Here is a 16,193-nt window from a genome sequence, read left to right as displayed (position 1 = left end):
ATTTAAATGCTTTCAAAACCCTTTATAAAATTTGCATCTACTCTCCCACCACAGGCCTGGCTTAATGCTTTCCACATAGTGAGAATGCAAACACTTCACAGGTTACATTTTTCAAAAATTAGGTTAGTATGGGGGCCGGACCCGTGGCCAAGTGGTTAAGTTCGAGCGCTCTGCTTTGGCGGCCCAGGGTTTCCCTGGTTCGGCTCTTGGGCGCGGCCCTAGCACTGCTCATCAGGCCATGCTGAGGCAGTGTCCCACAGAGCAGAGCCAGAAGGACCTACAACTAGAATATAGAACTATGTACTGGGGGGCTTCAGGGAGAAGAAGAAAAAAGAAGAAGATGGGCAACAGACGTTAGCTCAGGTGCCAATCTTCAAAAAAAAAAAAAAAATTAGCGTAGTGTGTAACTGATTGTGAACTACCAGCCTAACAGACACTTCTTAAGACATTCTGCCTTTTTAAATTTAAGACCAATAACTAGTTATACTGCTGTCAGCTTTTCAACTAATCAGCTGCCATAAGGATTAAAATGACAAGTCACATCAAATCTCAAAGAGGTTTACATGAAAATAAATTACAGCTAAGTTTACCTGTCAATCAGAGGCTGGTCTTTCATAATGCCAAACATTTGAAAAAACAAGCCAATCCTATTTAAAATAAAACAAATTTTAAAAACTCTCTAAAAACAATAACAAAACCTTTAAAGGTTTTTTTTTCCCCCACTGATTTTTCAATGTATGATTTAGCCAGGTCATCCGTTTCTTTTCCTGCCTCTTGCCTTTGGGCTATTTTTTCACCACAAAACCCTAGAAAACTTTCTTTGTTTATAAACACAAGTAAAAATTAGAACTAATCTTTGCTCTTAGTGTTCGACAGAAGATCTGATAAAGAAAACACCTGGAACTATTTGTGTAAAATAAAGTTAATGATAATGTATTATATAGTTCGTATTATTTCATATTATAAGAGAATCAAGAGTGATTCAGTATTGTGGGTTCAACTCACTCAAGCATTACTGTTACATTATCCTTTAACTACGATTATGACTTGAGATGAATGACACTTCAGCCTGAGAAAGTTCTTCTCAACACCCACTTTGAGCTCCTTCATAGTAAATAATCAGGAAGGAAAAACTTTTTAAAATTAATTCTCTACATTTATATTTGTGGTTCTTTACAGACGGTTTTTCACATAGCTTAAGACTCTCCTGGAATTAAATGTTTCGGTTATCTCACTATCTCATCTGGACACACAAGTCAAAATATTATAAACAGCTACAAACTCAAAGACCTACACCAAATGACCACAACAGTAGCTACCATGAACTTCTTCCATTATAATACTGGGGCCAAATTAAAATGGTCAGAATCGCGTTACATCTGGCAGCTCAAGGAGGCATTAACGTCTTGTGGTTAAGAACATAAGCTTCAGAGTCAAGAGTGGGTTCAATTCCAGCTCCACCAATTACAAACTACATAACTTTGGTCAAGTTCTTTGATTCTCTGTCTCAGTTTCCTCCTCATCTGTAAAATGAGGAACACCACGTACCTTCTCCATAGGGTTGTTTCGAGAAGTAATCAAGATTATACAGGTAAAGGTTAACAATAAGCACTCGATTTTAGTTATGATTATTACTCTTAGCAACAAGATCTACAGAAATTCAAGACCCATAAGAAAAAGTGACCCTGGCATAACATGAATAATTCTATCCTGAAAGTCTAGACATAAATAATTTGTTCACCCTAAAGAACGAGAGAAAATCCAAGTTCAACCTATGGTCTTAAATGCAGACTTTGTGAGACTTAGTGAAATCTAAAGGTCATATTTAACTGTAAGGTACACCCTTCATGTATATGAACATGAATGCCTGATAATAAACAACCAACAAGTTGTACTGGGTACCTCATGTGCCCAATAACCCGTAAATAAAGGTTTATTGTACTTGGGCCAATTAACACAAGTTCAGAAACCAAAGCGACAATCTTTACACAATTACGGATCCATAATCTAAGAACCAAAGCGTATTTTTTTTTCTTGAGGGGAAAAAAAAATCTATCTACTGCTTGTTAATGCAGAAAAATAGGCATAAGAGGTATCAGAGGCTCATTCCCAAACTCTACACGCTAGCTAAAGTGCTCTAGAAACGTATACCATCCTAACAGTTACTCAAAGGCACCTTTTTGCCAGCTACGAATGGAATTCTGATCCCTGCTCCCTGTAATTTTCTTTACTTTGCCACTAGGCGCCAAGGATACATCTCACAGTAGAAAAATTACTTAATTCACTAGGGATGAAAAGTCAAACGTCAAACTGCCTGAAAAGCAAGCCAGCCAGCTGTGTAAAAGTGGTATACATCTGATATGAACAACCCATATTTTTAGACACTATCAGGACGCAAATCAGAAGCACAAGAGAGGGGCCGGCCCAGGGCCGAGGGGTTAAGTTCCTGCGCTCCGCTTCGGCGGTTCTGGGTTTCGCCGGTTCATAATCCTGGGTGCGGGAACACGGCACCGCTCATCAAGCCACGCTGAGGCGGCGTCCCACACGCCACACCTAGAAGGACCCACAACTGAAAATACACAACTGTGTACTGGGGGGCTTTGGGAGAAAAAGGAAAAATACAATCTTTAAAAGAAAAAAAAAGCACAAGAGAAAAACAGCCTCCAAACGCACTTGATTGCTAAGAGGTGGCCTGCCAGGCACAGCTTCCCTTGCAATAAATCTTACTTCCCATCAACCCACGTTAACCAGCTTCCCATCCCTCGTGGAAGAAATAAATAGGCTCTAATTACTTTTGCTCGAAATTTGCCCAGAAAGTGGAGAAACGTTTGAGGTCTGCCTTCCCACCCACTAAAGCCAGACTTCACAAAAAGCAACGCACACGAGTCCTCCAGGAGGAAAACCCTGCGTTAGTATCCCCCGCCTCGAGGTAGACCCAAGGATATCAGCGCACAGAAAGAACGGAAATGCCAGGCAAGCCCTCCCACTCACCCCCAAAAAACGGACTGACCCCAGGGGCTGCCGAAAAAAACATTCCGCAAGGCCGGGGTACTTCCCGTCTCCAGCAGCCGAAACGCCACTGAGCTGTCCCAGGATCTCGCATCCTCCCGCCTGCTCGCCCGCCCCTCCCCCGCTTCCCACCCCCCACCCCCACCGCTGCCCCACGCAGTTTCCAGGCCCCAAGATTAGGAGGAATGACCGGGATACCAACACCCGCCTCCGGCTTGGGAGTCTCAATCCCACCAGCTCCGGAGAAGCAACAGAGGAGGGCGGCTGAGCCGCGGCGGCCCAGGAGGCTGGAGGGAGCGCCCCCCACGCCACCCCCACCCCGGCCTGAGTCTAGCGCCGAAGCCTTCTCCCCAAAGGGAAAAGGATGCCTCTCGCCGCCAAGCAACGCGCCAGCCTCAGCCCTCACGCCAGCGCTTCCCGACGCAGAGGGCGCGGAGGCCCAGCCGCCGGGACCCGGGAGACGGGCTTGTTTTACCTCAGGGGTTCAGCAGTCACGGTTTCGCTTCAATGCCTACTTGGCTTCAGCGAGCGGAGGGCACCACTCTGCGCTCCCGGCGCCCGGTTACCACAGAAATGCACCGGCCTCGTCGTCGTCGTCACCGCAGCTGCTGCTGGATCCTCCCCACAGCTCGAAGGCCGCTGCCGCCGCCACCGCCGCAGGAGCCGCGGAAACAAAGCGCCGCCGTCGCCGCCGCCGTTCTGTGGGGCCGAGGCTCAGGCAAGAGAGGTGGCGCGGCCTCCCTCTGCCGCGTCCCGTCGTCCACCGGCTCCCTCCGCCGCGGCGCAGGCGCTTATTGGCCGCGAAGACACACCTTCGTTGGGGGCCTGTTGCTAAGGCGGTCTACGTCGTTTGATCCCGTCTACCTTGTCGTGGGGGGTCCAGGTCAGTCCCATTGACCTGAAAGTGCTAGTGTCGTATTTTGACTTTATTCGGAAAGTGCTTTTTGACCCGTCTTCTTTTCTTGCACTTATTGACAAAACAATATTTTACTATAGAATAACACTATATATGAATACTATAATATTAGTATATCACTATACTAAGCCTTTATCTGGGTTATCTCATGTAATCCTTATGCCCTTTGAGGCAGATAAACACTTGTTAGCTACATTTTCCAGATGAGGAAACCAAGACACAAAGTCCCACGGTCATGGAACTGAAATTCAGATCAGACACTGCCCTCTTAATCACTACTCTATATGGCCATATTGTATATTTTTTCTTATATTCCAGGTTATCGAGTTCTTTGCTTTCCTAGATGTTTTATATATAATAGTCAGCATGCCACAATGCTTAAAAACATAAACCCGCGGCCGAGTGGTTAAGTTCCCGCGCTCCACTGCAGGTGGCCCAGTGTTTCGTCGGTTGGAGTCCTGGGCGCGGACATGGCATGCTCATCAAACCACGCTGAGGCGGTGTCCCACATGCCACAACTGGAAGGACCCACAACGAAGAATATAATACAAATATGTACCAGGGTCTTTGGGGAGAAAAAGGAAAAAGAAAATCTTTAAAAAAAAAAAAAAATAAACATAGTCACAGACATACCTCGTGTTATTGCGCTTCACTTTATTGCTCTTCTCACACATTGCACTTTTTACAAATTGAAGGTCTGTGGCCTTGAGCAAGTCTGTTGGTGCCATTTTTCCAAGAGCATTTGCTTACTTCATGTCTGTGCACCACATTTTGGAAATTCTCGCAAAATTTCAAATGTTTTCATTATTACTATATTTGTTATCATGATCTGTGATCAGTGGTCTTTGAGATTACTACTATAATTGTTTTAGGGCACCACAAACCTCACCTACATAAGACAGCAAACTGAATAGATGTGTGTTCGGACAGCAATTTCCCTTCTCTCTCCCACTCCTCTGGCCTCCCTATTCCCTGAGACACAATATTAACATTAGGCCAATTAACCCTACAATGGCCTATGGGTGTTCCAAGTGAAAGGAAGAGTCGCATGTCTCTCACTTTAAATCAAAACCTAGAAATGATTAAGCTTAGTGAGGAAGACATATCAAAAGCCAAGACAGGCTTAAAGCTAGGCCTCTTATGCCAAACAATTAGCCAAGCTGTGAATGCAAACGAAAAGTTCTTGAAGGAAATTAAAAGTGCTACTTCAGCGAACACGCAAATAAAAAAGCGAAAGAGCCTTATTGCTGATATGGAGAAAGTTTTAGTAGTCTGGATAGAAGATCAAACCAGCCACAACATCCCCTATACCCAAAGCCTAATGCGGAGCAAGGTCCTAACTCTTCAATCCTCCAAAGGCTGAGAGAAGTGAGCAAGCTGCAGAAGAAAAGTTTGAAGCTAGCAGAGGTTGGTCCATGACTTGCAAGGAAAGAAACCATCTCCATAACAAGAAAGTGCAAGGTGAAGCAGCAAGTGCTGACATAGAAGCTGCAGCAAGTTCTCCAGAAGATCTAACCAGGATAAAGATGACGGTGGCCACACTAAACAACAGATATTCAATGTAGACAAAACAGCCTTATATTAGAAGAAGATGCCATCTAGGACTTTCATAACTGGCGAGGAAAAGTCAATGCCTTGCTTCAAAGCTTCAAAGGACAGGCTGACTCTCTCATTAGGGGCTAATGTACCTGGTAACTTCAAGTTAAAGCCAATGCTCATGTACCATTCTGAAAATCCTAGGACCCTTAAGAATTATGCTAAAGGTACTCTGTCTAAGCTCTATAAATCAAACAACAAAGCCTGGATGACAGCACATCTATTTACAACATGGTTGAGTCAATATTTCAAGCCCACCATTGAGACCTACTTCTCAGAACAAAAGATTCCTTTCAAAATATTACTGCTTATTGACAATGCACCTGGTCACCCAAGAGCTCTGATGGAGACTGCAACGAGATTAATATTGTGTTCGTGCCTCCTCACACAACATCCATTCTGCAGCCCATGGACCAAGGAGTAACTTCAACTTTCAAGTCTTATTATTGAAGAAATACATTTTGTAATGCTATAGCTGCCACAGTTAGTGACTCCACTGATGGACCAGGGCAAAGTAAATTGCAAACCTTCTGGAAAGGATTCACCATTCCAGATGCCACTAAGAATATTTGTGATTCATGGGAACAGGTCAAAATAGCAACATTAACAGGAGTTTAGAAGAAGTTGATTCCAAACCTCATGGGTGACTTTGAGGGGTTCAAGACTTCAGCGGAGGAAGTTAACGGCAGATGTGGTGGAAACAGCAAGAGAACTAGAATTGGAAGTGGAACGTGAGGATGTGACTATATTGCTCCAATCACATGATTAAACTTTCACAGATGAGGAGTTGCTTCTTGTGGATGAGCAAAGAAGGTGGTTTTTTGAGATGGAATCTACTCCTGGAGAAGATGCTGTGAAGATTATTGAAATGACAACAAAGAATTTAGGATATTACATAAACTTAGTCAATAAAGCAGTAGCAGGGTTTGAGAGGATTGATTCCAATTTCGAAAGAAGTTCTGTGGGTAAAATGCTATCAAACAGCATCACATGCTGCAGAGAAATCATTCATGAAAGAAAGAATCAATCAATGTGGCAAACTTCACTGTTGTCTTATTTTAAGAAGTTGCCACAGCCACCCCAACCTTCAGCAATAACCACCCTGATCAGTCAGCAGCCATCAGCATTGAGGCAAGACCCTCCACCAGCAAAAAGATTATGACTTACAGAAGGCTCAGATGATGGTTAGCATTTTTTAGCGATAAAGTATTTTTAATTAAGGCATGTATATATTTTCAGACATAATGCCACTTAATATTAATAGACTTAATAGGCTATAGCATAGTGTCAACATAACTTTTATATGTCCTGGGAAACCAAAAAGTTCCTGTGACTGGCTTTATTGTGCTATTTGCTTTCTTGTGGTGGTCTGGAACCAAACCCACAATATCCCCAATGTATGCCTCTGTGCGTGTGTGTGTGTGTGTGTGTGTAACATAAGACCAACTTGAGATCTGCATACAATTCTTTCAATATTGAATAAATCCAAAACTGCCACTTGGAATACACATACACATCGACCTTTTCCCCAGTCTGATATGATCTTTAGCTCACAGACCAACCAATCTAGGTCTATTTTCTCCTCATTACAGAGGTTTGGCTGGATGAGCTCTAAAAGCCTCTCCAACTTTCATGTTCTATAATTTAACTGTCGATTGGTAATCTCTGCAAATCACAAATCAGTTCTCTAAATCGGATGGCTTCAAATTTTATTTCCAATTTTATTCCGCCATACATGTTTTAGTCCATTCCATTTACTTTTCTTGAAATTTGCAAGACCTCCTGTTGTGTTTAGGTGACAGGGTTGCTGCTTTCTACTGGAATAGCAAGTGATGAGCCTTTCTTGAATGGAACACTTTGATAATCTGATAGACTCAGGCAACTTTTTAACCAAGAGAAGCTTTTACACATTTCAAGTCCTCTGTCAAGTATTCAAGTACCATTGCCAAATATACAAACTAGCCTTCTGTATCTGGTATACTGATTTTATTCTTGTCTTCCATACATTAAATGTCACTTAAACATACAATTTGCAGAAGTTATATTTTCCTCCTTGGGAAATGCAATAAATTTGACAGGAGAGCCACTCCATTACATGACAGCACATGGCTTTTAAACTAGTTCTTGCTGACAAGACTCCTTAACACTAAACAGCATTAAATGACAAATTCCACAAATAGAGAACTATCTTAATAACAAAATGATAATCACAGAATTTTTAAGATTTGTGAATCATAAGAAAGACAAGTCCAATAAAGGATGACTAACAAAGTTTTACTGATAGATTATTGTACATACATCACTTTTAGTAGATGATTCTCAACGAGTTTCCTTCAGCTATATTTTAGAAAAAGTTCACTGGCCCATATCTCTTTCATATTTTTCATCAAATTGCCACAGAAATCAACATAAAACCCTTTCTTGGACTCTCGACCATAAATGTGTAATTTGTGAATCTGCTTTGGAAGAAAGACAAAGTAAATTACCATTAAAAGAGCAAATTGGAGGAGAAAATAGATGCTCTCATAATTTGTAATAAATACCATCACAAATTGTGACTATTTTATGTCAGAATCATAACGCTTTGGCAATATCTATGAAATTTTTAAATGTGTATATCCTTTAATACAGAAATTTAACTTCTAGGAATTTATCCAACAGATATATGTGAAAAATGAGATGTTCACAAGACTATTCACTGCAGCATTGTTTGTAACATCAAAGCTTTGTAAATAACATAGATATTCCTCAATAGGAGACCGGTTAAGCGAATTGTGCTATGCATACAACAGAATACCACATAGCACCTTAATATAAAAATTTTTCAAAAATCATTTGCATTTCCATGCACTAACAATGATCAATCCAAAAAAAATTTTTAAACAAATCTCATTTACTATAGCAACAGCAAGGATAAAATACTAAGGAATAAACTGAACCAAGGAGGCAAAAGATTTGTACACTGAAATCTAGAAACTATTCCTAAAAGAAAATACAAATGAATGGAAAGACGCACCGTGCTCACGGACTGGAAGACTTAGTGTTGTTAAATGGCCACACCAGCCAAAGGGACCTACAAATTCAATGAAATCCCTATCAAAGGCCCAACATCATTATTTGCAGAAATAGAAAAAAAATCCTAAAATTCACATGGAAGCTCAAGGGACCCTGAATAGCCAATACAATCTTACAAAAAAAGAGCAAAGGTGAAGACTACACATTTCTTGGTTTCAAAAAATACTACAAAGCAACAGTAATCAAGATGATGTGGCATTGGCATGAAGACAGATATATAAACCAATGGAACAGAAAAGAAAGCCCAGAAATAAACCTTTGCATATATGGCCAAATAATTTTCAACAAGGATGCCAAGACTACACAATGGGGAAAAGACAGTCTGTTCAACAAATGGTGTGAGGAAAATTGGATATCCACTTGCAAATAGTGAAGTTGGACCCTCAACTTACACCATATACAAATATTACCTCAAAATGGATTAAAGACCTAAACCTATAAAATTCCTAGAAGAAAACATAGGGGGAAAGATTCAGGACATTAGATTTGACAATGGTTTCTTGGATATGACACCAAAAGCACAGGCAACAAAAGCAAAATAGACAAATGAGACTACAGTCGTGTGCCACATAACAACGTTTCAGTTAACAATGGACCACATGTACAACAGTGGTCCCATAAGATTAATACCATACAGCCTAGGTGTGTAGTAGGCTATACCATCTAGGTTTGTGTAAGTACACTCTATGATCTTTGCACAACTCGGAAACCACCACATGATGCAGTTCTCAGATTTCCCCATCTTTAAGCAATGCATGACTGTATATCAAGCTTAAAAACTTCTGCACATCAAAGGAAACTATCAACAGAATGCAAAGACAACCTATTGGGGCCGGCCCCCTGGCTGAGTGGTTAAGTTTGTGGGCTCTACTTCCATAGCCCAGGGTTCCGCCAGTTCGGATCCTGGGCACAGACATGGCACCACTCATCAGGCCATGCTGAGGTAGCATCCCACACAGCACAACGAGAGGCACTCACAACTAGAATATGCAACTATGTAGTGGGGGTCTTTGGGAAGAAAAAAAAAAGAAGATTGGCAACAGTTGTTAGCTCAGTTGCCAATCTTTAAAAAAAAAAAGACAACCTACGGAATAGGAGAAAATACTTGCAAATCATATATTGATAAGGGGTTAATATCCAGAATATATAAGGCACTTGTACAATTTAACACCAAAAAACAAATAACTCCATTAAAAACATTGGTTAAGGACTTGAATAGACAATTCCCCAAAGAAGATATACAAATGGCCAACAAACATATGAAAAGATGCTCAGCATCACAAACCATAAGAGAAATTCAAATCAAAACAACAATGAGATATTACCTCATGCCTGTTGGAATGGCTATGATAAAAAGACAGGAATAAATGCTGGTGAGGATGTGGTGAAAGGGAACACTTATGCACTGTTGGTGGGGATGTAAAATGGTGTGGCTGCTGTGGAAAACAGTATGGAGGTTCCTCAAAAAGTTAAAAATAGGATTACCATATGGTCTAACATTTCCACTTCTGGATGCATACCTAAAACAAAAGAAAGCAGGGTCTCAGAGAGATATTTGATACTGATGTTTAATGGTAGCATTATTCACAATAGCCAAAGGGGGAATCAATCCAAATGTCCTTTTACAGATGAGTGAATAAAGAAAATGTGATATACCTCAACAAAATATTGGCAACCCGAATACAGCAATACATCAGAAAGATTATACACCATGATCAAGTGAGATTTACACCAGGGATGCACAGATGGTTCAACATTCACCAATCAATCAATGTGATACACCACATTAAGAAAATGAGGAATAAAAATCATATGATCATCTCAATAGATGCAGAGAAAACATTTGACAAGATCCAACACCCTTTTACAATAAAATGGCTATAGAAGGAAAGTACCTCAACATAATAAAGGCCATATATGACAAACCCACAGCCAACATCATACTCAACAAGGAAAAACTAAGAGCCATCCCTCTGAGAACAGGAACAAGACAAGGGTGCCCACTCTCGCCACTCTTATTCAACATAGTAGTGGAGGTTTCGGCCAGAGCAATTAGGCAAGAAAAAAAAAGTTGTCCAAATTAGAAAGAAAGAAGAGAAACTCTCCCTGTTTGCAGATGACATGATTTTATATGCAGAAAACTCTAAAGAATCCATTGGAAAACTATTAGAACTAATCAAGAACTACAGCAAAGCTGCAGGGTACAAAATCAACTTACAAAAATCAGTTGCATTTCTATACTCTAATAACGAACTAACAGAAAGAGAACTCAAGAATACAATCCCATTTACAATCGCAACAAAAAGAACAAAATATCTAGGAATAAATTTAACCAAGGAGGTAAAAGATCTATACACTGAAAACTACAAGACATCATTGAAAGAAATCGATGATGACATAAAGAAAGGGAAAGATATTCCATGCTCATGGATATGAAGAGTAAACATAGTTAAAATGCCCATAATACCTAAAGCAATCTACACATTCAATGCAATCCCAGTTAGAATCCTAATGACATTCTTCACAGAAATAAAACAAAGCATCCTAAAATTCATATGGGGTAACAAAAGACCCCAAATTGCTAAAGCAATGCTGAGAAAGATGAACGAAGCTGGAGGCATCACAATCCCTGACTTCAAAATATACTACAAAGCTACAGTGATCAAAACAGCATGGTACTAGTACAAAAACAGGCACACAGATCAATGCAATAGAATTGAAAGCCCAGAATGAAAACCACACATCTATGGACAGCTAATCTTTGACAAAGGTGCCAAGAATATACAATGGAGAAAGGAAAGTCTCTTCAATAAATGGTGTTGGGAAAACTGGACAGCCACATGCAAAAGAATGAAAGTAGACCATTATCTTGCATCATACACAAAAATCACCCAAAATGGAGTGAAGTCTTGAATGTAAGATGTGAAACCATAAAACTCCTAGAAGAAAACATAGGTAGTGCACTCTTTGACATCAGTCTTACAAGGACCTTTTCAAATACTATGTCTCTTCAGGCAAGGGAAACAAAAGAAAAAATAAACAAATGGGCCTACATCAGACTAAAAAGCTTCTGCAAGGCAAAGGAAGCCATGAAGTAAATGAAAAGACAAACCACCAACTGGGAGATAATATTTGCAAATCATGTATCTGACAAGAGGTTAATCTCCAAAATATATAAAGAACTCATACAACTCGAACAAAAAAGAAACAACCTGATCAAAAAGTGGGCAGAGGATACGAACAGACATTTTCCCAAAGAAGATATACAATAAGCACATGAAAAGATGTTCAACATAACTAGTTATTAGGGAAATGAAAATCCAAACTACAATGAGATACCACCTTACACCTGTTAGAATGGCTATAATTACCACGACAAAAAACAGTCAATGTTGGAGAGGATGTGGAGACAAGGGAACCCTCCTACACTGCTGATGGGAATGCAAACTGGTGCAGCTAATATAGAAAGCAGCATGGAGATTTATCAAAAAAGTAAAAAATAGAAATACCATATGGGGGCTGGCCCCATGGCCGACTGGTTGGGTTCACGTGCTCTGCTTCGGTGGCCCAGGGTTTCATAGGTTTGGATCCTGGGTGCGGACATGCCACCGCTCATCAGGCCATGCTGAAACGGCATCCCACATAGCACAACCAGAGGTGATCACAACTAGAATATACTGGGGGGCTTTAGAGAGAAGAAGAAGGAAAAAAAAAAAAGAAGAAGATTGGTTGGGGCCAGTCCGATGGCCGAGTGGTTAAGCTCCTGTGCTCCGCTTCGGTGGCCCGGGGTTTCACCAGTTCAAATCCTGGGTGCAGACATGGCACCACTTGTCAAGCCATGCTGAGGCGGCATCCCACATGTCACAACTAGAAGGACCCACATCCAAAAATACACAACTATGTACGAGGGGAGGGGCTTTGGGAGAAAAAGGAAAAATAAAATCTTTTCTTTAAAAAAAAAGAAGAAGATTGGCAACAGATTTTAGCTCACATGCCAATCTTTAAAAAAAGAAAAAAAGAGGGGGGCCGGCTCCATGGCCAAGTGGTTAAGTTCGCGCGCTCCACTGCGGCGGCCCAGGGTTCAGATCCTGGGCGTGGACATGGCACCGCTCGTCAGGCCACGTTGAGGCGGTGTCCCACATCCCACAAACAGAGGGACCTGCAACTAAGATATACAACTGTGTACAGGGGGGTTTGGGGAGATGAAGCAGAAAAAAAAAAAAAGACTGGCAACAGTTGTTAGCCCAGGTGCCAATCTTAAAAAAAAAGAAAAAAAGAAAAAAAGAAATACCATATGACCTGGCTATCCCACTACTGGGTATTTATCCAAATAATTTGAAATCAACAATTCAAAGAGACTTATGCACTCCTATGTTCATTGCAGCATTATTCACTATAGCCAAGATACAGAAGTCAACCCAAGTGCCCATCGACTGACAAATGGATAAAGAAGATGTGGTATATATATATATATATATATATATATACACACACACACACACATAATGGAATACTACTCAGCCATAGAAAAAGACAAAACCGTCCCATTTGCAACAACATGGATGGAGTTTGAGACTATTATGTTAAGCTAAAGACCAGGCAGAGAAAGAAAAACACCAAATGATTTCACTCATATGTGGAAGATAAGCAAATATATGGACAAAGAGAACAGATTAGTGGTTACCAGAGCAGGAGGGGGTTGGGAAGTGGACAAAAGAAGTAAAGGGCACATATATATATGATAAGTCACAAATAATAACGTACAACTGAAATTTCACAATGTTATAAACTATTATGACCTCAATAAAATAAAGAACATATATGTAAGAAAATGTGATATGCATACATACATATATACATACATATACACATACATACATACATAAATACATACACACACAATGGAATATTATGCAGCCTTAAAAAAGAACGCAATCCTTTCCTGTGCTACGACATGAACGAACCTCGAGGATATCATGCTAAGGGAAATAAACCAGTCACAAAAGGACAAATGCTTTATGATTCCATTCCTATGAAATATCTAAAATAGTCAAAATCATAGAAAGAGAAAGTAGAAAAGTGGTTGACAAGGGTTAGGGAGGGGGCATTACTGTTTAATGGGTATAGAGTTTCAGTTTTGCGAGATTATGCAGTTTGAAAGATCTGTTGCACAACAATGTGGAGATACTTAACACTACCGAACTGCACACTGAAAATGGTTAAAGTGGTAAATGGAATGTTTTGCGGGCTTTTGTGCCATGATAAAAACTTTTTTAAAGAAGGCAGGGCTAGATGTACAGATATGTGAGATGTTTTCCTAGTTATACCGTTAAATGAAAAAAAAAGCAAGTCACATAACACTGTGCATAGTATTTTAATATTTGTGTTAGGGGTGAGTGGGGAGAGGAGAGAGAGGATAAGATAAGATAAAAAGTGAAATAACTCGGAAAGAATGAAAATTACACTTGATAATGGTGGCAGCCTTGGGAAAGTAATCTGGTAGCTGGGGGAACAGGGCAGGAGGCGGCTTCACTATACTTCACTATATACTCTTCGTCCCGCTTATATTTTGTACCATCTGAGTGGATTTCCTATTCAAACAATGGATGTAATTTCAATATTAAGGCAGTGTAGTATTAGTGGAAGAATGCACAGATAGATCAGTGGAACAGAATAGAGGGCCCAGAAATAACCCGCACAAACAGAGTCAACTGATCTCTGACAAAGGACCAAAGGCAATTCAATGGGGAGAGGACAGTCTTTTCAACAAATGGTGCTAGAAGAACTGGACATTTACATGCAAAGAAAGCAAAGCTAGACACAGACCTTGCACTTTTCATAAAAATTAACTCAAAATAGATACAGATCTAAATTTAAAATACAAAACTATAAACTCCTATAAGCAAAATGGAGAAAATCTAGGGGATTGTGAGTTTGGCAATGACTTCTCAGATGCAACACAAAAAGCATGATCTATTAAAGAAAAAGTTGATAACTTGGAGTTTATTATTAATTAAAAACTTCTGCTCCGCAAAAGACACTGTTAAGAGAATGAAAAGATAAGCCACAGACTGGGAGAAAATCTTTACAAGATATATCTAATAAAGGACTGGTATCCAAGATATGCAAAGAACTCTTACAACTCAACAATAAGTAAACAAAGACTCAACTTAAAAATGGGCAAAAGAACTGAACAGACACCTCATCAAAGAAGATATACTGATGGCAAATAAAGTTATAAAAAATGCTCATCATCATATGTCATCAGGAAATGGCACATTAAAAGAACAATGAGGGGCTGGTGTGGTGGCATAGTGGTTAAGTTCGCGTACTCTGCTTTGGCAGCCTGGGGTTCATGGTTCAGATTCCAGGCACAGCCTACACATGTCTCATCAAGCTATGCTCTAGTGGCAATCCCACATACAAGACAGAGGAAGATTAGCACGAATTTTAGTTCAGGGACAATCTTCCTCAAGCAAAGAGAGGAAGATTGGCAACAGATGATAGCTCAGGACCAATCTTCCTCACCAATAAATAAATAAATAAATAAACAAACAAACAAACAAACAAACAATGAGATACCACTACACACCTATTAGAACGGCTAAAATCCAAAACACTGACAACACCAAATGCTGATGAGGATGTGGGGCAACAGAAACTCTCATTCATTGCTGGTGGGAATGCAAAATGATACAGCCATTTTGGAAGGTTTCTTACAAAGCTAAACATACCTTTATTATATAATCCTGCAATTGCAAACATGAATGAATGAAAGAATTGAAAACTTACATCTACACAAAAACCTGCACACAAATGTTTATACCAACTTTACTCATAATTGCCAAAACTGGGAGCAACCAAGATGTCCTTCAGTAGGTGAATGGATCAATAAATGGTGGTAGAACCAGACAATGGAATATTGTTCAGCCCTAAAAGAAATTAGGTATCATGTCATGAAAAAACATGGATGAAATTTAAATGCATATTAATAAGTGAAAGAAGCCAATCTGAAAAGCATACATACTATATGATTCCAACTAAATGATATTCTGGAAGAGACTAAACTATAGAGACTGTAAAAGATCAGTGGTTGCCAGAGGTCGAACAGACAAAGCACAGAGGATTTTTAGAGCAGTGAAACTACTCTGTATGATACTATAACGGTGGATACATGTCATTATACATTTGTCCAAACCCACAGAATGTACAACACCAAGAGTGAACTCTAATGTAAACTATGGACTCTGGGTGATAACGACGTGTCAATATGGGTTCATCAATTGCCACAAATATACCACACTAATGCAAGTAATTAATAACAGGGGAAACTGGGGGTTGAGGTAGGTAAGGGGGTGTGTGAAAACACTCTGTACTCTCTACTCAGTTTCTCTGTAAACCTAAAACTGCTCAAGAAAAAGCCCATTAAAAATGAATGTAATTAAAAAGCATAAAGTAACAATTCATTTCTTTTCTCCTAGGTCTGTCTAGTTTTTTTAACATAGAAGAAATTAAAACCACCTCTCCACTCACATTACGAAAATTATGAGGGAGAACAGAACCTTTAAAGGTAAACCAGGTACAAACTTCCAGTTAT

General features: G+C 40.0%; 1 protein-coding gene across 2 annotated transcripts; it reads left to right on the top strand.

The window, feature by feature from the left end:
- Window positions 1–872: 872 nt before the first annotated feature.
- Window positions 873–4,569, top strand: LOC139044365 (uncharacterized). 2 transcript variants are annotated; one of them, XM_070503829.1, is made up of 2 exons: window positions 873–3,892; window positions 4,356–4,569. In XM_070503829.1, the coding sequence occupies exon 1, from the start codon at window positions 3,195–3,197 to the stop codon at window positions 3,861–3,863; it is 669 nt and encodes a 222-aa protein (XP_070359930.1). In that variant the 5' UTR covers window positions 873–3,194; the 3' UTR covers window positions 3,864–3,892; window positions 4,356–4,569. The 2 variants fall into 2 exon arrangements, with proteins under 2 accessions (XP_070359930.1, XP_070359929.1); XM_070503828.1 differs by having other exon boundaries at window positions 4,244–4,569.
- Window positions 4,570–16,193: the final 11,624 nt, after the last annotated feature.

Source organism: Equus asinus, unplaced genomic scaffold, assembly GCF_041296235.1.
Source record: "Equus asinus isolate D_3611 breed Donkey unplaced genomic scaffold, EquAss-T2T_v2 contig_803, whole genome shotgun sequence".
Classification (NCBI taxonomy): Eukaryota; Metazoa; Chordata; class Mammalia; order Perissodactyla; family Equidae; genus Equus; species Equus asinus.
The sequence above is the reverse complement of the archived record's forward strand: the minus strand, read 5'-3'. Positions and strand labels throughout refer to the sequence as shown.